The following is a 24,243-nucleotide window of genomic DNA, read 5'->3' as shown; positions in this document are numbered from 1 at the left end:
ACATTAGTCAAGAAAATACAGTGAGCTTAGAAACACTGTTTTTCTGTAACTGCAAGAAACTTTCCATCCGCGTTACTTTTAATATTCCCTGTGACTGAAACTCTGGTGTTTGTTGTAAACAGATATTTAGTATTCTCATGTTCTTTTATTATTTATTATTAAATATATTTAAACTTTTCATTGTGGTTGATCCTTTTTGGAAAAAATTAAGTTTTGAGAGTATTTGCATAAATGAATTTGCTGATAATTCTGGCCACTCCTGAAAGCCTTGCTGCTGTCTGGTCAACATTACCACTTGCATTGATATTAATTTCACTCAGTATAATTGGACACCCTTGTAAGAGCCTTAAAGTAGCTGGCAGGGGTTCTGGTGGCAGTGATAACTACATTATAGTCTGTTCAGAAGAGGGCACAGCAGGTGAATCTGTGCTAACCTTTCCCGTGTGTGTGTGTGTGTGTGTGTGTGTGTGTGTGTGTGTGTGTGTGTGTGTGTGTGTGTGTGTGTGTGTGTCCAAGCACGCACAAATCAAATCTCAAAGTGTGTGTGTGTGTGTGTGTGTGTGTGTGTATGTGTGGGTGTGTGCCAGTTCCTTGTAGCAGGGACTCAAAGCACTGGTTTAACAGAGAGGGTGTGAAAGAACTTAGCTTGGAACCCCAGCTAAGGACTCACCTCTAGGCTGTGCCAGTGGCGAGTCTTAATGAGTAGTCTGGAGAGAAATAGGAACCACTCCCAGAATGAGCATGTTCCGTGGGTGCTCTTAAGGGAAATGTTGCTTGACGCAGAGAGGTCTGTATCTGGAAGTACTGAGTACATCCATTTGTATTCCAAGTGAACATCCTTCTCCAGTATCAGTGGTGAGGATTCAGGCTCTCTGATTACTGGCCCAGTGTGGGGACGTCACAGGCCATACCATTTTCTCCAAGCTTTTTTTAAGAAGACAGTGGATACATTATCAAACAGAGAGTAAGCTGTGGCTTTTGAACGTCGTCTACTGATATGTACTGTAATGGGTGTTACTACAGAAGGTTAAGTGGAGTGGTGACTGAGATGTGGAAGAGCAGGGTTTGGGAATGTTTTTGTGTACATGTCTATGGTGGATCTTAAGTGACTTGCTAAAGTGTTTGTTGCATCTACACTAGAAGGATCTGCTACTTTATTACCATCAGCATCCTTAGAAGTACCTAGCATCTTGCTTAAATTGCTTTAAAATATGGATGGGTTATTGTTTATTTATTTATTTATTGACATTTGTTGACTGGGAAAGTCCACTGGGCCACTGACTCATTTTCAGTGGAGGCCCGAGGAGAAATGCTCCACAGTAGTACATTCAAAATTAAAGAACAATAAGACATTTAAGAGTTTTAAAAAACATTTGCACATTATATACCATAATAGTAGTACATTCAATATAGTACATTAAAAGAACATATTTACAGTTCCATATTCAGATAAAATTTCACAGAAGGTTTCAAGCAAGGGAGACAGTAAAGCCCATGAGTAAAGGGGCAGTAGTATATAGTGAGGTAAGTTGTGAGTATCACATAGGATAGTTTAACAAGAGGTAGGGAGAAGGAGAGAAAAGTCAGGTAGTAAAGGGCAGCAAGAGGGAGGGAGAAGGAGAGAAAAAATCAGGCAGTAAAGGGCAGCAACATATAGAGAGGTAAACTGTGACTGCCATGTAGGATAGTTTAGCATGAGGTGGGGAGGCTATAGAGGTTTGATTATTGTGCAGTGACTGGATAAGTTATTTTGGTAGTGTAGTTTGAGTGATTATTTAAAGAGTTGTGAAGATTCCATTAGAGTTATATGGGAGGGTAATGTGTTCCAAAGTTTGGCTATATTATAGGAGTATAGACTTTGTCCAGCTCTTTTGTTTGGCTTTATAACCTTTATTAGTTGTTTCTGAGAGGATCTAAGTGACTGAGCAGGAGTCTAAGTTTGTACGACTGAGTGAAGCACTGGGCAGAGGTGGGGTTTGAAAATTAGTTTATGTGCTAATGTTAGTTGGATACAAGAAAGATGGCTTGAGAATTTGAGCCAGTTGAGTTCTGCAATTGCTTCACAGTGGTGTGTACGGTTTGGTTTTCCTGAGGCAAATTTAGCTATTTTATAATAGCAGGATTGCAACTTATTACTAATGAATGCAAGCAGATTGGTGAAGATAGCACTTCCATATAGAAGGGAAGGGAGGAGTAGGGTACCTGCTAGTTTAGCTTTGGTTTGCTTGTTGAGGTATAATTTGTGCCTATACAGTTTGCCTAATTTGAAGTGTACTTTTTTATTGTGTTATGAATATGTGGTTCAAAGGTAAGTTTGTCATCTATTGTTACACCTAATAGTTTAGGAGTTCTAGTTACTTCTATTTCAATTCCATCCCTAGAAAAAATCTTAAAGTCTGTGCTTGGTGGTTTTGAAGTGAACAGGAGTAGTTTTGTTTTTTTTTGGCGTTTAGTAGTAGTTGAAAATTATTTAGCCAGGTTTCTATTAAAGTAAAAGCTTTTTGGGTTATATTGAGAAGGTCAGAGAAGTTATTGACGGAAGAAATAATTGTCGAATCATCAGAGTATTGGACCAAGTTACCTAGTTGAGAGACTTTGTGAAGGTAATCGATAAAAATATTGAAAAGTAGTGGCCCTAGAATGGAACCTTGAGGGACTCCTATGTTTTTTTTTATAGGCAGATTGCGCATTTTACTGATTGTTCCCTGTTATTGAGGTAGGAGGCAAACCATTTGACAGAATTGGGGGAACATCCTAGTTTTGATATTTGGTACAGTAGTTTGTGCAGGGTTAGTTGAATTCTTGAAGTTTTAAATAACAGTTTTCATTTCTTTAGCTAATTTGTGTTTTACATTTGTTTTAGAGTTTTTGTACTTTTCTAATAAGATGGCATTGTTGTTCTTTATATGCTTTTTAGATCTTGTCTCTCTTTTTCCTAAGGTTCCCAGATGTTTTGTCTACCCATGGTAGTAAGTCGGCTTTGATATTTATTATTCTTACAAAGCAGACATGTTTAGTAACGCTTGGAGAAAAAAAATTAAAAATCTGTCCTGTTTGGTCTATGGAGAGAGTACGGCTGAGAATAAACTATTCCACTGTATCCATCTGCTGCATGATAGCCACTGGAAGTTTATCCTAATTTCTTACATCAATTACATCAGTCTGATGATTTTTTTTTAATTCTTTTTTCCATGTGATGGAAAAAAAAGAAGTTATGTTCTAACCATAACGTTCCATCTGAGTAGTAGACTTCATTCGTCTGCACATATGGGTATACGGATCCAAGCCGGCAAAAACATTTCTCAAGCATCAGCTCCAAGCTCCTCCCCTACCTACATTACCTCACTTCCTCGTATCTAGCCCCAGATCAAGTGTGCTGTCACTAAAAAAGCAACATAACCAAAAACCCTTGACAGGATAACCTGAAGAGTGAGGGGTACAGAGGGAGGGAAAGTGCAGAAGAATGAAGTCTACTACTCAGATGGAATGTTGTGGTAAGAACATAACTTCTTTATCTGAAGTAGTTGACTTAATTCATTCTGCACATATGGGACAGAGTCCCCAGCTACTAGAATTCCTGGGAGGCCCTTACAGAAGGATACTTCTGAGCACCGCAGAGCCAAAGGATGCTCTCCCTCTAGAAACAAGATCCAATTTGTAATGAGAGATGAACGTGTGCAAATTTGCCCAAGTCGCTGCTGCACAAATATCATCTAATGGAACTCTCGGCCAGAAAGCTGCAGAAGTGGCCATAGCTCTAGTGGAATGGGCCTTCAATACACCAGGAGGAGACAACCCTTTGTCCTTATAGACCTGCGCAATACACAGGGTGATCCACCTTGCTAAGGACACTTTCAAAACTGCTTTACCCAAAAAGGGTTTAGAAAAGGAGAAAAACAATTGATCCGACTTCCGGAAAGGTTTAGTCTTATGGAGGTAAAAACGAAGCTGTCTATGGACATCCAACAAATGAAGCTTACGTTCACCTCTATTCTGGAAATTTGGGAAGAAGACTGGCAAATTTATGGATTGATTAATATTGGCTGCTGAAGATACTTGTGAAAAAACAAATAGGGGGGCAAGGAGGATAATGCCTGCAACTCTGAATCTCTTTTAGCTGAAGTGATGGCGACCAAGAATGCTGTTTTCCATGACAAAAACTTCATCGGAACTGAAGCGGCTCGTTCGAAAGAGGGAGAGGTCAAGGCCTGAAGGACTAAGGTCAAATACCAGGGGGGCACTGTTTCTTTAACTGGAGGTCGCAATAAAAAAGCGCCCTTCAGAAAGGCTTTACAGAGTTTGGCCGAAGCCAGAGCAACCTTATTTTCACCCACATGAAAATTAGAGAAGACTAAAAACTTTTTTTTTTTAATAATACGACAACCAAACGCGATGTAAGGGAGGATAAAAGGGAAGGAATTCACTCTCAACAACTAGCAAAAAGTAGCAAAAACCTTACCACCTAGCTAAGAGCTCAGAGACAACAATGCTGACTCATAGAGCGGCAAACGAGATCTGGGGCTAGATAGGAGGAAGTGAGGTAATGTAGGTAGGGGAGAAGCTTGGAGCTGATGCTTGCAAAGTTTTTGCCGGCTCGGATCCGAATCAGATCCGTATACCCATATGTGCAGAATGAATGAAATCAACTACTTCAGATCAGTACTTTGTTCAAACCTAGTTATGCCAGCTGAAAGTGACAGGTATGCCAGCAAAGTGCACGCAAAAAACGAATGGTGTTGTGGGCAGCAGAGCAACCTCTATATCGTTCCTTCAGGGAGAAGAGTCATGTAGACAAACCACTTTGAATATCATCTGTTGTGCACAGTACCCTCTAGAGAAGACAGCCAATCAGCAATATAATAATTAGTTCTAAGTGATTTGGTCATAATGACTAGTGTCACCAAACAGGGATATGGCCATTTGTTGCACTAACCTGGGTTGAGTACTTGAGTGAAGACCTGCAACAGGTAGGCATGACTGTTGCAGACAGTAAGAGAGTGGTTCCGAATCAATAGATGCAGTGACAGTTGCCATGACACCCTGAACCATGTAGAAATGCGAAAGGTTGTGGATAATGGAAAGAGGACTGTGGTCACCAAGGTTACTTAGAAGGACATCAGATTATGTGAAGCTGTGGGACTGCTTGGGTACCCAAGTCTAGTATGTTAGATGCCTCTACTCTTGTGTCAGTAGGAGATGCAGCTCATCAAATGGGTGAAATAAAAACCAAGTTTATTACAGTCATAGGTCCATAGGTGAATGCTATACTAGCTGCCCTGAAGGGCTACTTTAAAAGCCTAGCCAAGATACAGAGATCAGAATCAAACCCTGTACCTTGTGTTTATGTGATGAAGACCTTAACCATCACATCAGATTTTTCCAAAGATTCCTTAAATTATGATACATTGAAATCACCCAGAATTATTAATTCATTACATTTATATTAATTTTAACATTAACAGCAGAAAAAAAATAGTGTGGTCATCAACAGGCAGAGCAACCCAAATAGGCACATTTGTAAAAGAGGAGCAAGTATCATGAGCCAGGTATATAAGGCATAGTCACAACCATGCAATTACAAAAATGTTGTCAAAAAGAGGAACATTTCTGAAAAAGTCAACTGTAGCTGAAAAGGAAAAGGAGGAGAAAACCTCCCACTGACTTGAAGCAACCAACTCAAATTCACTGCAACACGCAACTGCTTAGAAAAAGGCAGCCTTTGCAACACTGCTGACTGCACAAAGAATATCTGGATAGTGGGGGAAGCAAGGCACTTTGTGGAAAAGAGAAAGGTATTTGGCAGCCCAGAAAGGTTTGGTCTGCCAATCAGTTCCCTAATGGATGGAAAGGTAGTACTAAATGTTACTGAAGTTTGATGCCATCTCATCAAATCAGTCCTTAACTGATTGTTTTACTATTTGTAAACCAAACAATAACTTCTCTTTAAGTAACATAATTAAAAAATTGACTTCCAGGACTTGTCTGCTTACCTCCCAAAATGTGAGGCAACACTGGCTATTCATACGCATGTGTCTTGATATGTGCTAACTCACTATTACACATTCAGCCCCTTTTGCAAACCACTATGACAAAAGTACTCCAAATATGCAATGACCAACATATGCAAACTCAGAATCAATGCTGTTTACAACTGAGTGACAGATTAAATCTAAAACCTACATCATGTTCTCATTCCATACTTCTTCCAATTTGTTATCAAGGTGTCCAGCCTGAATTAACTCCACTTCTTTCTTGAGTTTTCTGAAAAATAAGAAATACACAGTAACTTTAAAGATACAGCATCCATGGTAGACCAACGTCAGGACTGCAAAGTCAAAATCAGCAAGTAATACAGAAGGTGTGACAATTTTATGCACTTTGAAGAGATATGCAGCTTTATTTGTAAACACAGTACACACATACACACAAAAACAGAGGGAGATCTCACAAAGGACAAAATATCAGGATACCTTCTTGAACTGTGGTCAGAAGCACACAGCACTTACTTATCCTCTATGCAATGCCAGCGTGTTGCTAAAATAAGTAAATTATCAATACACGCCCAACTGATGTATTTTGGAGGTGATTAATGATATTTTATGAAATGTTAATACAGAGGCTAGAAAACTACACAGAGCATGGTCCTCCGGCATAATACTACTTTCATAAATAATTTTATGCGGGTCTATATCAGAAGCACGAACTTTCAAAAGCTCAAGTCTCATATGGTCGACACCATATGACTGAACTTTTGAAAGCTCGCAAGTTTCAATGGAGATCGCCGTAGGGAATATTTCCCTTTACTTCACTGTAGTGCAATCTCTGAGTTGGTATATTTAAGTAGCGGGGGTGTGGGGGGTGCAGGGGGCTTGCCCCCCTGCTCAGAGCATTCAGGTAGGTTTTTTTTGTTTTTGTTTATTTTTATTATATTTTTGATGTTTTAAAACTTCGCTCATATGGTGATGAACGTTGAAGTTTTAAAACTTCCCTTTTATGCATGCTTGTTATCTCACATAGCTGTATTCTGAATAGAGGTAGTCTAGGATCATTCATGACAGCAACAGTCCAAGTCTGGCAACTTCTGGAAATGGTACAGCTCGTACTTAACACAATAGCACAGTATAATACACACGAGATACTTGCAGTTATCCTGTACAATATATACTGCAGGACTGGTAAATTACAGGATGATAACCCAATTTAGCTAGTATGCTTCCAGCATCCCATGACAATGCTTCTGCTAGTCTGCTATGTGAATAACATTCACAGCTTGCATTCCTACAGTATCCACAACCTCCCAGGTAAGTAAATGAATAATGGAAGAAAGCACTAGTTTAGTCCTGTAACTTAAGTGGCTGAAGCCCTTACTATGACCAGAGCAACCTGCATTTGATTATGGCAAAACTATGGGAGGATGGGCTTAACTCACTGACGCTAACTCACTCTACCTGGAGGAGGGGGCAACCTGCACCACAACATCAGAAACCCCCACCAGTTGGCAAACGATTGCTGAGTAAGAGGACTGGGCATACTTGGGTTGTTAGGCAGCATATGTGCTACTAAGTCGGGGATACAGTAGTGAAGGCAAGCACATTATTTCCCACCAAGGCAACCACTGCAAGCCAAAGGGATAACTTTGAGAAGGGTTAGAAGTAACAAAGGAGAACACAAACAAAAGACCCCACCCTTAAACCAGAATCTCGACGCCAAGAAATGAATGGAACTGTAGGTTTCTCACCAAGTTCAGGGATGCTACTTTCCCCTCCCCTGAAGGGATGAATGTGCCAAATGGGGTGGAGGAAGGGGAATCACTGGACCAAATCCTATGAGGTCATGAGACAGACAACAGTACTCTCATTTACAAAACCATCCTTAAACACACACTGACAGCAACTTACTCCCTATAGTCCTGCCAAGTACCCACAGACAGTAAAGTGACCTCAGACTCACCCTAGTAACAGCTTGAGAGTGGTGCATCTTACATTATTCCCCTCCCCTGCTGCTGTTGGAACATTCACTGGAAGCAGCTCAACTGCACCACTGTGTGTGTGTGTGTGTGTGTGTGTGTGTGTGTGTGTGTGTGTGTATCAGGATATGTTTGATTGTGGCAGTGCGCATCTGTGTATTGTACACATCATTCTAATACATTTTTCTTTATAGTGAGCTATCTGTCAGTAGTCAATCCAACAAATGACACTCAGCTTTGTTATCCTGAGCAGAACATCCCCAGTTCTTGAACAGGGTACGCCGGGATCCAGTAATTAGTAAGATAAAACCTGTAATCATGCCCTCAAAAATCCTAGACTATATTTCACAGTGTAGTGCATGTCTCAAAGGCTGTGAACTGCAAACTATGCTAGGGATCCCCATCTGCATACCTAGACTACAAGTACACCCTTACATATGCTGCAACTTCGACTCTTAAGCATTTTTATGAACTGATCTGATCCCAGCTTCATGATTTGATCCAACCAGTCTAGTATGACTGCACAACATGTTTAAGGACAGTGCTTTCTGGATCACTGGACAACAAACAAAATGGAAAACTGAAACAGTGACTGAATGTGCTTACTCTAGATTTCACATACAAATTCGAATGAATTATTTTTTCCAATACCTTAATACCCAAGGCTCCATTTAAAGGGCAACTGAAGAAGCTGTTTTACTGAGTAATGAAAAAAGCCACGAACACAGTGGAAATCTATTCTGAACATAGAATAAGACCTGGTATGGACCATAACAAATTACAACTGTGTATGTGCGTACTATAACAGCATATGTCTGAGTAGTTCACTGTTACAGGGCCTGGCATGTGGTCTGCAGTTCAGTACCTTTTACCCTCCAGGCAGGGTGGAAATCCATCCATTTGGGATGTCAGGACACTTCCAGTAAAAAAAACTTCCACCTGCGAAATTTTAAAGCTTTCTTGCTGAGGAAAATGAATGGCATTTGCGCTAAAAACTCTGGAAAAAGGCCTTGATGTAACCCCTATTAAGGCAAAGACAGAAAGGCCCTCAAATTCTAAACAGAGGAGAAGGGGGGGGGGAGTACTCCCTAAATCTATTCAGACCTGAGCAGGCCTAATGCCATGTAAGACAATGGAAAAGGGTGAGTACTCTACCTCGGTCCTGGATGTCCAAACACAAAATGAGGGGATCATAGGACAGGAAGCACTGAAACAGTGACATGCTCAAAGTATCCACTATTATGCAACTGTAATATGTTCTTTGCTTAGGTCACTGTTGCAGCAGTACTTACCTTGCAGGACAATTCTCAGAGTTCACAAGGAAAGGCTAAACTACAAAATACCATGCAAGAAGGCTGCAGCAAACCTACCTCTTGACCTGAAACAGATGTCTAGTCTGTGGTGTTAGAAAAAAGCAAGAAAAAATGAAATGACAACATAACTACAGCCGAGTGACGCCTCCAGGTGCATCTGCAGTTACTGCCTACTGCTCCTCTAGGCGTCAAATATTGTTTGTTCATATCTGCATTAATAATTCCAAAACCATGCCCTATACGAGGTATCAGAATATTTTATCTTGAGGCATACATGATGGCAAACACAATTGTATTGATATTTGACCTATGTCAATGAGTATTTGTTAGAATTGTAAGGTGATAACTTTATTTTTTAAAGACTCAAGCCACGCCCACTAGGAGTTAAAGGTGCACAATCGAAAGAGCTGTACTGGAGGGAATGAGTTAAGATAGCCTGGGTAATTGACTATTTTTTTTTCAAAACAGGTTTATTGTTTTAACATACAAGAGAAATATCATAACAATTTTATACAAGTAATTAAAAATAGGTATTATTATAATATTCAACAAAACAACTAAAGTATTTACAAAGACATCCACTACAATCAGATCAATTAATTAAACTAAAATACCATGCTATTGAAATTAAAATTTTTTTAACAAATTTTGTAAATTATCCCATACAATAAAATAAGATGTTTTTCTATTTGTTCTAGTCCTAATTGTGTTTATTTCCATATGGCACACTATATTCGTAACATTTTTAAATTCATTGAACGAAGGAGGTGTATCTGAAATCCAATTTCTAGTTATTATTTTCCTAGCCACTGCTAGAATAGACCATAACAAGGGAAGCTTAACCTTTTAACACTTTGAGGTACAGGTGTGTTGAATAATATAAGAGATTTAGAAATAATGGAATTATCTGTAAAAAGAGCCTGCAAAAATTCATTAATTGACTTCCAGTATTCTTTCAATTTTATACAGTCATAAAACATATGAGCCCAGTCAGCATTAATTTCTACATTACATCTCTTACATAGATTATCTTTATTATTTATTTTATTCATCATCAAAGGTGTATAAAAAGATCTATGTAAAAATTTCCATGTATAAAATCTCCAGACAATGGAAGACGTAGTTCTATAAGCAGATTCCAATATATATTGTTTATCTTGTTGATTTGGTGGGTCCCCATTAATAGAAGTGAAATAATTCCAGTATGAATCTACACTGTAAAAGTTTCTTGTCTGATAACTTTATGTATGTATGAAAGTTTACCTTTATCAGAAACTTTATGTTGTAAATTTAATATCAAGTAATCAATCAGTGTTGGAATAGATTCTTTAACAGTTATAGACATTAAATCTATTTTATTAATGAGATGTTGTCTAAAGGTCTGAACCTCTAACCAGCAAGTTTCTCTTAGATCAAATTCTTGTTTTAAGAAATCTAGATTTTTAACTTTATTATCAGATATCAACTGATACCAGTACTTTAGATCATTATCTATAGCTAAATGAGTTCCTTCAGAAGTAGATGACAAAAGCATACCCTGAGTATACATTATAGGAAATACAATAAAATTCCATTCCCTATACTTAGGGTGCATGAATATAAAGTTACGATAACTAATAATAATATTTAATGGGTAACAAACCATATGTTTAGGTGTAATAGGTGAAGTACAAAATTCCTTTAGTAACCATACCATGGAGTTATTTACAATCATATTTTTATGTGTTAAGGAGATTTTCATGGAGTGTATACTAATTAGCTCCCAATAATCTTTCCATTTTGTGACATATGACTGATCTATTAATAAAGTAATAACTTTTACAATAGAAGAGATAGTATATAAATTAAAGTCTGGAAAAGAAATACCCCCTTGAGACCAGCGATTAGTATGTTTCTTTAATGCAATCCTAGGTCTATTAGGTGCCCATAAGAAATTTAACATTAGTGTGTTCAGTTTCTTGATAATTATTTTTGTAGGTGGAAGTATTATTGATTGTATTAAGTATAAAATCTTGGGGAATATTATCATTTTAATAATTGTAAGTCTCTCCTCCATAGTAAAAATCATATTATTCCAGGTATTAAAAGATTTTGTATATTAAGAAAACAGGTATTATAATTATTATATATAATAGATTTAATATCTTTAGATAGTATTATACCTAAATAAGTTATCTGACCTGAATTGGGTATATATTTAGTAAAATCACTAATGAGAATATTTTTTCGTGTATATATAGGTAGTATTTTAGTTTTTTCTTCATTGAATATTAAACCAGAAATACTTTTAAAATTCATCATGTTATCAAATAGAGACTGTATAGAAGAATTAGATCCTGCTGATGTAATTATAACATCATCTGCAAAAAGTTGAATTTTGGATGTTGTATTTTCATCTATTTCAAAACCCTCTATGTCAGTACTGTTTCTGATCAAATTAGCCCAAGGCTCCATTACTAAAGTGAATAATAGTGGAGAAAGTGGGCATCCTTGTTTTGTACCTTTAAGAATGGGTATTTTTGTGAAACATATGTTCCTACCTTAATATAAGCCAACGTTCCTTTGTATAAATGTTCAATTAGATTTACAAATGCATCCGAGAAGTTTGTGTACTTCATTAAGGTAAACAGATAGTCCCAACTTACTGAATCAAACGCTGAACTTATATCAAGACTAATAAGTGTTAAATCTTTCTTTTTCCTATTTGCAAAATCTATTAATGTTAAAGTTCTTCTTATATTATCAAAAGTATTTCTATTTACAATGAAGCCTGTCTGATCTATATCTATAATGCCGGAATGATTGTCTTCAATCTATCAGCAAAGATATTCATAAACATTTTATAATCAACATTAAGTAATGAGATGGGCCGATATGAAGAACATCTAGTTGGATCTTTATTAGGTTTTAAAATTGGCTAAATAAATGTATATTGCCAAGATGGGGGGGTTATTAACTCAGTTTGGGCCAAAATAAAACCTTATGTATTAATGAATATGTATTTTTAGAAAGGATTTTATATATCTCTGGTATAATACCATCATTACCCGGTGCTTTGTTTGATTTAAGCTTATTTATTTGTGTAATAACTTCTGTATATGAAATACTCTTGTCCAATAGTTTAATCTGTTGTTTATTAAGCTTTTATTCATATTTGTGGTTATAAACTCCTTTATTTTATCTTTAGGTTCCATGTTAATATTATTATGGTTAATTTTGTGAAAGTGATTTCTAAATTCATCTAGTATTTCTGGTATACTAGAAACATTCTTCTTTTTCCTTAGAGAAAAGATTTCTTTGATATGGTTTTGTTTATTCAACCTTTTTGTTTTATTTTTAAGTCTATGTAAGTATTTGGGACTTATTGAATAAGACAAAACTTGTATTCTCTAAAGTTATTTTAACTTTATGAATTAAAATTTCTTTGTATTTCTCATTTAGTTTGTTTATTTCTTCAATAACTTTCTTGTCCATAATATTTTCTTTATTATTATGTTTATAAGAGTCTAATTTACTTTGAATATCTAACAATTCCTTATCCCAAGATTTCCTTTTATTATTATACCATCTGATACTTTGTCCATATAGATATGATTTTAAGGCATCCCAAACATAAACAATGGAGACTTCAGGAGTGTTATTTATGTCTATAAAATGTTTTACTTCTGAAAGTATATATTCTTTATAGTCTTTTAGTTGAGTTAAGTATGCTGGTATCCTTTTGATCTGAACATTATGAGTATTTTTTATCATAGGTTCATAGGTTTATACTAGGCTATCTGCCCTAAGGCATTTATAAGCCTAGCCCAAATTATTGTGGCTTACGCCACCCCTTATATGAAAAAATACTGTGCCCATTAGTTTGTTGTGCCTCTGTCCAGCAGTGACCCAGAGATGATTCCCGGGGTAAACCTACGATCTCCCATCCACAGGTCTAGATTTCTCTTGAACAGAGTCAGCGAGGTGCTCTGCCTCACATGGACCGGGATTCTATTCCACAGCATAGGGAGTCTCTGAGTGATAAATCTATCCCTCCAGCACGTCCTATTTATATCCGTGCTAAGGTTTAAGTCGCTTGCTCTAGTGGTTTTGGTGGATTTGGATTTTTTGAGGTGGAGCATGTCCATTAATTCCGGGTTGGACATGGCCTTGTATGTCAGGCACATGTCACCTCTGAGCAGACGGTATGCGACTCAATAGAGCTGGAGTTTCTTCAATCTGGCAGCATATGACAGATTTTGGAGTCCCTTTATCCTTTTGGTGAGGAACTTTTGGGGTCTCTCCAATTGCTGCAGATGTCGGGTGAGATACATCCCGAATGGGGCATTGTACTCGATCATTGGTCTGATAAGTGAAGAGTACAGGGAACAATGACCTCACTAGATCTGGATGTGAATCCTTCATGATCAGGTGGGCAATGTAGAAGGTCTTTCTAACCACTTTAGCAATGTGAGTGTCAAAAGAAAGGCCACTGTCAACCTGGGTCCCCAGGTCCCTGATAACCTCTTCTGTGCTTAGTGGATTGCCACCTATATGGTAGCTTGGGGTTACCTTGTTTTTCCCGAAGGGTATGACTATACATTTTTGGCGTTTAACTTCAGGCCATGGCTCTGGCACCAGCTATCTGTTTCCGTGAGTCCCTTCTGAAGGATATCCGTGTCCGATGCACTTTCCACTATGGCCCAGTTTGCAGTCATCTGCAAACTTTGTCAGCCAAAGTCCTCCCATGTTGGCCTGTACTTCTGAGAAGTAGATGCCAAACAATAGGGGCCAAGGACCGAGCCCTGTGGGACACCACTTGTGACCGGCTTGGAGTCTGACACAGCGCCAGCAACTCTAACCCTGTGGGTTCTGTCCTTAAGCCAGTTTGCAACCCATCTTGTGACATATGGGTTTACATTTAAGCTGGTAAGTTTTTCTACAATACCAGAGTGGGGTATTGTGTCGAAAGCCTTTGCAAGGTCAAGGTAGGCTGTATGGACTGCCTTTCCTCATCAATGGCCTTGGTGACTATTTCAAGAAGTCGACCAAGTTCAAAAGGCATGATCTTCCCTTGACAAAGCCAAACTGGGTCGGGTCCAATGTCTGCAAGTCCCTATATCTTTGTTTATGAGCTCCATTATGATCCTCTCCATAGCTTTGCAGACTAGACTTGTTAAGCTTATGGGCGGTAATTACCAGGGTCCGTAGAGGCGCCACCTTTGTGGAGTGGGACCACAGTTGCCGTACGCCACTCCTTGGGCACGTATCCTGTGGTAAGGCTGAGATTAAACAGCTGCCTTATGTGCGGGTTTAATTCCTCATTTAGCTCGTGTAGCACACAGCCGGGGACACCATCCGTCCCATTGATGCTGTGTTTTAGCTTTAGAGAGAGCAGCTTTCACCTGCGCATTTGAGATGTCCGGGAGGCTACACTCGGCTGGGATAGTTATCTCTCATTTAGGGGGGGAGAGGGGGGTGAAGTTTGCACTGAACCTGTCTGCCAGTATGTTGGCAATGTCTGTGGGTTCAGTGATTTTTGTATCATTTTGGACTAATTCTGAGCATATCTGTGAGTTTCCACCCAGGTTCCTAACATAGCTGAAAAAGGCCTTATGATTGTCCTTTGAATCCATGGCAATTTTTCTCTCAAAATTGGCCTTAGTTGATTTTATGAGTGCTCGTATTTTTTACTAATAATGATCAGGGGTGACTTCCCTTTTATGGATTTTGTTCTATCATGTAATAGCTTTCTCCTCTTATTGTAAAGTTTGTTAATGGCTGGAGTCCACCAGACTGGACGTTTGCCCTTTGTGGAAAGAGTCTTGGTTTTATTTGGGATTGCCTGATCCATGCAGTCCTGGAGGTGTTCATAGAAGGCATTTGTAAGGGCTTCCACAGCTTGGGTTGTGGTTTCCTCTGACTCAGGGGCCTTGAACGATACCACACCAGTCTTGAGTAGTGTGAAGTTTGCTTTAGAGAAGTTCTTCACTATGGTCTTTTTTGTTTGGGGTGGGGGCGGGATGTGGATTTCCAGTGAGATTAGTTTATGATCAGATCTCACCAATGAGGGATATACTTCCGGTGTGGAGCATTTTGTCCCCATGTTTGTGACAATGAGATCTAGTATATTTTCTCCTCTCGTGGGAACAGTGACTAGCTGTTCCATGGCATTTGAATTTATGAACTCCAGGAACCGTTGGGCTAGAAAGTTAGGGCTTGAGTAATGTTCCCAGTCTATATTCGGGTAGTTGAAGTCACCCAATATGATGGTGTTTGGAGATACATTTATACCCTCCAGTGTCTTCAGGAAGGCTGTGTGGGGTTCCTGAGTTTGAGAGGGTGGCCTGTAGCATGCTACAATTTGTAGAGCAGTTTTGCCTATTGTTAGTTGCACCTGGATGGTTTCCGAAGCTTCATGCGTTGCCACCAACCTGGAATGAATTCAAAAACAATTGAATTATGATCAGATATAGGACATGAAATGATTTTGGAATTAATTAAATCTGTTACCATCTGGTTAGAAATAAAGACCCTATCTATTTTTGAATAAGTTTTGTATCTGTTAGAAAAAAAGGTGTATGGTAATGATTTTGAATCTATCTGATTATTAATATCATTCAAATGATAAGAATTAGCAAAATCCTTTAAATGTTTTGCATTAGATGTAATTCTTCTCTTTCCTATAGTGGTAGTATCACTTTCATGTAGTATACAATTAAAGTCACCAGCTAAAATAATATCTCCTATAGAGAATGATATGATCTTATCAAGATGATGTTTCACTGTATTAATACCAATTCCAGGTATCCAATATACATTAAAGTGTAAGTCTTCCCATTAATTTGTATTGTAACCATACAAAACATTCCTTTGTCATCCTGATAAGACTTAATGGTTTTAGGAATGGGCATACTTTTATTCCATAAAATAGCCACTCCTCTTTTTTTCTGAGTGTGCTCTGAACTAACCAATACTGTATATTTGTTTGTGGCTAGTTTACAATATCTTTTTTCAAGAGATGGGTTTCTTGTAGGAAGACCAAGTTGGCCTTATGTAAATTAATGTATCTTATTAGGCTTGCCCTTTTACATGGATTATTCAATCCATTAATGTTTAAAGAAATTCCTTTTAAAGATGTCATTTGGCATTTTTAAAACTTAAGAATCTTATGATCAAAATAACAAATAACAAGATACGTAATGTTACATCTCCTCCTTTAGGTGTACCTTTAAATATAGCTGTATTTATTGAATCTCTTATGGGATTTCGTATAGGATTCAATTTTGTTTGTAGTGACAATGAATGTGCAAAATATATTATGGATGTCAAAACTATATACAAATAACAATGAACAAGTGAAAATAATGTAAGGATTAAACCTTGCATCCAGCCTGGAGTTGTAAACTCCAACTTAGAGTAGTATTTACCACTCAAGTTAACCCCCTACCCTAAGCAGCAGTACGTCAGCTACCACCTTATCAATTTAATACTAGTTATATTTAACTGAAGTTAACAGTTTTCAATTCAATTATCTAGCAAGACAAGACTACACATTTGGTAAAACAGCATCATATAAACTAAAATAAACTTTTTTTTTTTTTAAAAACTGTTCATACTACTATATACATCCATGTAATATAAAACACTTGTATTCAAATAGCATTCAAATAATCTTGATGTTAGAAATCAAGAGGAGAGAAAAATAAGTTCTAACATTCATTTAAATCAAAAACTTTGGCTAATATGATTCAGACATTACATATATTAGGATAAATAAGGTACAGTCAACTCGATAAGATAGATACCAAAGATCTGTTCCCTTGGGCTCAGATTCGAAATACTGGCACTCCAAAGCACTGTGATAAAAACACTTCTTTATTTGAACAAAAAATGTAGACTTAGGTTAAGCGCTTTCATCTAAAACACTTAGACTTCCTCAGAACCAAGTCTCCTCTTGTCCTTTGAATTTTTATACATGCATTTCCTTCACACAATCAATTAATCAATTAGACAATTAAAATTATACATATATTTAAAGTGCCAGTGTGCCTTTTGTACATTTTGTTAAAATAATCCTTTAAAATTGATAGACTTTACTTTATACATTTCATTTATAAATACATATAATCATTTACATTGTCTCATTGTACGTAAAATAAACTAATAATTATAAAAAAGTGTAAAAAACAAAGTCTCCCTGTACATAACCCTAGTGTTCCAATCTACACCATGTTAGCCAGGATTGGTTTTATTGATATATGGTCATTCAATCCAGGCAAGGTAGATGCATCCAATTTCACTTGCCATCTAGTTTCCAACTCCCCTAATTTCATTTTAATGTTTCCCCCTGGGATTCTCTTTGGCTGTGTCTACAATACCAAAATAAAACATATTACAATCCTTACTTTCGTCCAGGTGCCTCCATAATGCATTTTTAGTGTCCTTTTTCTTTATGCAATAATAGTGGTCGTAAATTCTCTCTCTCAGACTCCTATCAGTCTTCCCTATATAATAACTAGGACATTTGGAACATTTGGCAAGATATACTAGATGGGAAGTTCTACAGTTACCATTTCTAAATTTTATCAAAGTGCCTGATCTGTCTTCCAATTTGATGCTGTTTGCTGGAAAAATGTACCTACACTGTTTGCAAGTACCACATCTAGTTGTTCCTTTCATTTCTTCTGTGTCCGTCTTATTGTGTATTTTCTTTTCCAACTCCATTTTCATATTGCACCCATTCCTTGAAACAAATCTAGGTATTGGCCCCACTATATCCCCTACCTTCCTATCCAATTTTAATATGTTCCAGTACTTGGAAATCAATTCTTTAACATTACTAGTCCAGGGTGTATGTTGAATAATACATGCTCTAGTGTAATCTAAAGGGACCTCTGTCGTTAAATTTTCAGACTTATTCACCTTAACTAATGGGCCTTTTCCCAACAGGGGTACATATTTTTTACCCCATTCTTTCATCACATACCTGGTTGTATCCTCAACCATCCATTTAGGGTATCCCCTTTGTATGAACATGTTCCCTATACACTGTAACTCAATGACCAAATCTGCATATTCAGATGTCATCCTTGCGGCCCTAATACATTGCCCCTTGATTACACTTTTTTTCTGAGTGATAGGGTGAGAACTAGTATATTCCAAATATCCATTACTAAAACTCTCTTTCCTATATATTTTAGATTTCATTTTCCCATCCTCCACAATAATCAAAGTGTCTAAATAGGGCAAGGAATGTGAGTCCACACTAAATGTAAATTTAAGATCATTGCTTCTAGAATTTAAGTAAGTCATAAATGCTTCCAACTCATCCCTACCACTTTTCCAAATCAGAAAAATGTCATCCAAAAACCGATAGTAACACGTCATCTTATGGGACCATTCGGTGGTGAATATATTTTCAATTTCCCATTCGTATAAGTATATATTAGCAAATATGGGGGCACAAGCGGCCCCCATTGCTACTCCTTTAGTTTGTACATAATATTTACCTTCAAACATTATGTAATTATGTTTCAATACCAATTCCATAAATTCGACTGTTAGTTGTATCTTGTCCCATGTAAAATTACTTAATTTCCTCATACAATTTTCCAACTTAAGCAACCCTTCCTGTTGGGGAATGTTTGAAAATAGATCTATTACATCAATGGTTACTAGTAAAGCCCCAGGTGATAACATATCATTTGATAACCTACCCAAAAAATCCCAAGAGTCAATTATAATATGTTTAATGGATTTATACAAGGGTTTCAACCATCCATCCACTACTTTTCCAAAATTGAAAGTTTTTGATCTGTTGCCCGAAATAATAGGTCTAAAGGGGGATCTATCATGTTTTTATGGATTTTGGGGATACCCACTATGGTACTTATGATGGGAAAATCATTTTTCAAAAATTTGTATAACTCTCCACTAATCCTTTCATCTATTAGTAGGTCTTCCAAGAACAACTTGATCTTATTATAACCTATATTTACTTCATTCCTAGATGAAGCATTATAGTGGCCAGAATTTAACAAATTCCCATAAATCTTATTTTTGTATTCTTCCTGTTTATAAAGTACCACCCCTCCCCCTTTGTCAGGTTTCATTATTCTTATCTTCTTCTCATTTTGTAATTCCTGTAACGCAACAGCTTCCTGCCTGTTCAAATTATATTTTATTCTTGTTCTATTGGCTTTAATATTAAGTGTGTATAATTCGTCTGTAACCATTTTTTCAAAGATTCCTAAGGTCGCGTTAAGGGGTGGCGTGTATATACTTTTTTTCTTAAATTCACACACATTCCCCCAGGGGGGGAAACATTAAAATGAAATTAGGGGAGTTGGAAACTAGATGGCAAGTGAAATTGGATGCATCTACCTTGCCTGGATTGAATGACCATATATCAATAAAACCAATCCTGGCTAACATGGTGTAGATTGGAACACTAGGGTTATGTACAGGGAGACTTTGTTTTTTACACTTTTTTATAATTATTAGTTTATTTTACGTACAATGAGACAATGTAAATGATTATATGTATTTATAAATGAAATGTATAAAGTCTATCAATTTTAAAGGATTATTTTAACAAAATGTACAAAAGGCACACTGGCACTTTAAATATATGTATAATTTTAATTGTCTAATTGATTAATTAATTGTGTGAAGGAAATGCATGTATAAAAATTCAAAGGACAAGAGGAGACTTGGTTCTGAGGAAGTCTAAGTGTTTTAGATGAAAGCGCTTAACCTAAGTCTACATTTTTTGTTCAAATAAAGAAGTGTTTTTATCACAGTGCTTTGGAGTGCCAGTATTTCGAATCTGAGCCCAAGGGAACAGATCTTTGTATCTATCTTATTACATATATTAGGATACATCTATTTTCTGTCATGTAAATACAGTTAACAGCTTCCAAAAAAAAAACCTTGAATTGCTTGTATATGAGCATTTACTCAAACTCATTATTGCCAATAGAATAAAATATTGTATTCATAGAAATTGTTACAAATCATACTTCATAGTTAAGCAGATTCTCAGAAACATTTATATACATATCTACATACACACACATACACACACACACACATACATACATATATATATATATATATATATATATATATATATACATACACACATATACACATATACACATATATATATATATATATATATATATACACATGCATACACACACACACACACACACACACACACACACACACACACACACACACACATACATATATATATATATCTGATCTCACTGAGTTGTATCTTTACTGAGCACCATCTTACATTGCTGTCCCTTCAATAAATCTGTCTGCTTTATACAAAATAATGCACAGCAAACACATTTTAGTAATCAGATTTTACAAACATGCTATACTACTGCTTTAAAATATATCACATTACAATTTCTTCCAGTATAGAGTTATAAAATTATTTATGCTTGTCAATCAGATGAATTAAATGAGTTATAGTAATGTATATGTTTGGGACATAGATTTTTAACACATATTATTAATCTGCTATTCCTGTATCTGTGATGTGTCAGTGTGATATTTAAGTCAAAGGTGAGACCAGCTGCTTTCAGCTTCTCTGTGAGAATTCTGAAAGTTGAAGCTTTTGAAGTAGCTCATGGACACTGTGCATGACACAGCCCACATCCCAGATTTTCTCTCTTAACATTTTGGCGGGAAACTTATTAAAAACTAGTGACAAACATTCATTTAGCAATGTCAATGCATCTAAACATGACAAAACCTTCACAATGCATTCTACAGGTTATTACAGACTATGTAAGTGAAATCAAGCCCAAAATTATTAATAAGTAACAAAACTCAACATTTTTGTCCCAACTCAACTCCTATGCGAATCTTATTATTTACTGTGTCTATATGATCAAAAGTATTTCTATATATTAATAAAGAAAAGAAAAAGAGAGTAGAAAGTAAAAGGGTGTAAGGCAGAAATAAAAAAAATGTAAGAGAAAGCTATAAGAAGTATATACAATAGAATATTACTTACTGTTTATATTAATAGAGTTAAAAATAAAACATATTATTTACTATTATTTAGTTCTAATTATTATTAGTTAAAGCATGACAAATTATTTACAAACAAGCATAAACAGTGTAATCAAGAAAGTATAATTAGGTAGTGTCATTCCTGTATCTGTGATGTGTCAGTGTGATACCTAGGTCAAAGGTTAGACTAGCTGCTTTCAGCTTCTCTGTGAGAATTCTGAGAGTTGAAGCTTTTGAAGTAGCTCATGGACACTGTGCATGAGACAGCCCACATCTCAGATTGTCTCTCAACATTTTGGCGGGAAACTTATTAAAAACTACTGACAAACATTCATTTAGCAGTGTAAATGCATCTAAACATGACAAAACCTTCACAATACATTCTACAGGTTATTACAGACTCTATGTAAGTGAAATCAAGCCCAAAATTATTAATAAGTAACAAAACTCAACATTTTTGTCCCAACTCAACTCCTATGCAAATCTTATTATTTACTGTGTCTATATGATCAAAAGCATTTCTATATATTAATAAAGAAAAGAAAAGAGAGTAGAAAGTAAAAGGGTGTAAGGCAGAAATAAAAAAAAATGTAAGAGAAAGCTATAAGAAGTATATACAATAGAATGTTACTTACTGTTTATATTAATAGAGTTAAAAATAAAACATACTATTTACTATTATTTAGTTCTAATTATTATTAGTTAAAGCATGACAGATTATTTACAAACAAGCATAAGCAGTGTAATCAAGAAAGTATAATTAGGAATAGCATTTGAAGAACATATAAACTTTTAAAGGAAAAAAAATGTATCAAATTACTGACCTTATTTTTCCTCTTCAGAAAGAGAAACAAGTTAAATCACAGCTTGCCATTAAATCTCCAGATATTTTGACTAGTTATGAAACAAAACATTTCTTTGCACACAGAGAATAACTTTATTAAATCTTTTTCAAAATATTTGTTGCTTCTTGGAAATGCAGAAACTATATTTAAAAGGATTAATAATAAAATAAAATGATGAGAGAGAAAAAAAAAACTTAGTACAAATCATTTGTTTTTTAGTCTCTTCTTCTTCTCTGAAGTCTTCCACGAAGTTTCAGTTGCCAGTCTCTTTAACGAAGGACTAGCCCATTCCATTTCTTCTATTTTTTCCAAAATCTTATTTTTTTTGATAAACAGTAAAGCAGAGTCTAAGTCATCGAAAATTTTAGGACCATCAGGAAGGAAGATTTTAAGCTTGGCAGGAAACAGAAGGTATGTTTTAAACTGTGCTTTTTAAGCTCCCTTATTAGTGGCAGAAAAACTTTTCTTTTAGCTAATACCATGGAAGAATAGTCATTGTCAAAACGCACAGTTGTTTCATTAATCTTAACAGGAGCTTTAGCCCAAGCAGATTTAAGAACCATCTCTTTATCAAAAGATGATAGAAATCTAACTATAACTGATCTAGGATAGTTTTTGTTAGAGTTAGTATTAGCTATAGATCTATGTGCTCTTTCGATACCAAAAGAGAATGCTTCTGGTAAATCTAAAGTTTTAGGGAGCCATGTTGTTAAAAAGAAGTAATATTGTTACCTTCAATATTTTCTGGCAGTCCAAAAATCCTAATGTTATTGCGCCTAGATCTATTTTCCAGGTCATCCAGCTTTGTTTGTAAATGTGTATTTTGTTTCAGCAGAAACTCAATGTTGATTTCCTCTTCTTGTATTCTATTTTCCATGTCATTCACAGCTTCTTCTATGCCTGTCATCTGGATCTTCTGTTGTTGCAGGTCCATATGTAACAAGTCTATTTGTTTTGTAGTTTTTTCTATGAAAGTGTCTATTTTAGTATCCATTTTATCCATCTTAGCAGTAAGTTGCTGGACTATAATTATCAGAGACTGAAGTTCTTTCTTGATGCTGGAGTCTTGAGAAATTGTCTTACTGGAACTCATTTCAGACTGATAAACTGACAGGAAAATTTCCAAAGTAATTTCTGACAGGAATATTATTAAGATTTCCTTTCTTTTTTAGATATAGTTCAAGAACTATATAAAACAAACATATTTAGAAAGAAAATTACTTCAAAAATTAATTTTTTAAGTAATTAATTCCTGTCAATGTAATGAAATTGTTGGAGCTGAAAAAATCTGCTGCTATCCTGTGTTCATCCTTGGCCACCGGTAATTGACTATTGAGGAAGGCCACATCACTAGTGTCACTTCCAGTGCTGGGTGCTATAAAAGTTCCCTCTATTTTTTAACAGTGGAGGCATAACAGAACATAATACAGCAGGCATCCATTTGGAAATGGTGTGTTTGGACATGACCTCACCCTTCTTTCAAGTTGCAAAAGGACAAGAACTGACTGGAGTTTCTAATACCACTGGTCCTGTGTAAATAACTCAGCTGCCAGAGAATGAAACAGCCTTTCACACTGTTTAGAAGACTGAGAAGAAAAGAGGGGAATGGAATTATTTAGCAAACAGCAAGTACCGCGACAACTTTTTGCATAAAAGAGGTGTTCATTTTCAGAAAGCCTCAGTGTGGAAAACTAAAAACTGTTCTTTACACACCTAGCCTTGATGTTTTGATATCTTTCTCGCAAAGGTGACTGCTACCAGCAAGGCTATTTTCAAATTTAGAAATTTCAGGGAACTACAGCGGCTTGCTCAAGAGGTGGACAGATCAGTTTTTCTAATGCAAGTACCATAAAATATAAATGCTTTTTTTAGGCAGTCTCAGATGTAGACCACTTTCAGAAGTGAACCAGGCTGAAATAACTAAATGATATAACCTAACGGAAGCACAGGCCAGCCACAAACTAAACAGGTCACTTAAATATTGTTGGGAAACTTGTGCTGTCATGAGATCTCTATTCCTTTTTCTGCCCCAGAGGAAAACCATCTTTCATTTGGATAAATACAGTTTCCTACTGGTTGGCTTCTTAACCTCCTTAAGCAA

General features: G+C 36.2%; 1 protein-coding gene across 11 annotated transcripts in view; it reads right to left on the bottom strand.

The window, feature by feature from the left end:
- The window catches only part of BRD8 (bromodomain containing 8), a 1,923,539-nt gene that overhangs the window by 1,361,412 nt on the left and 537,884 nt on the right, over window positions 1–24,243 (bottom strand). For all 11 annotated transcript variants that reach the window (XM_044069501.1, XM_044069500.1, XM_044069496.1 and 8 more), the window contains one exon: window positions 6,181–6,261. In XM_044069501.1, the coding sequence (XP_043925436.1) occupies window positions 6,181–6,261 (81 nt within the window). The remainder of the gene's footprint in view (window positions 1–6,180; window positions 6,262–24,243) is intronic.

Source organism: Protopterus annectens, chromosome 4.part0 (assembly GCF_019279795.1).
Source record: "Protopterus annectens isolate FY-2018-M chromosome 4.part0, PAN1.0, whole genome shotgun sequence".
Classification (NCBI taxonomy): Eukaryota; Metazoa; Chordata; order Ceratodontiformes; family Protopteridae; genus Protopterus; species Protopterus annectens.
This window is presented reverse-complemented; position numbering and strand designations above follow the sequence as displayed.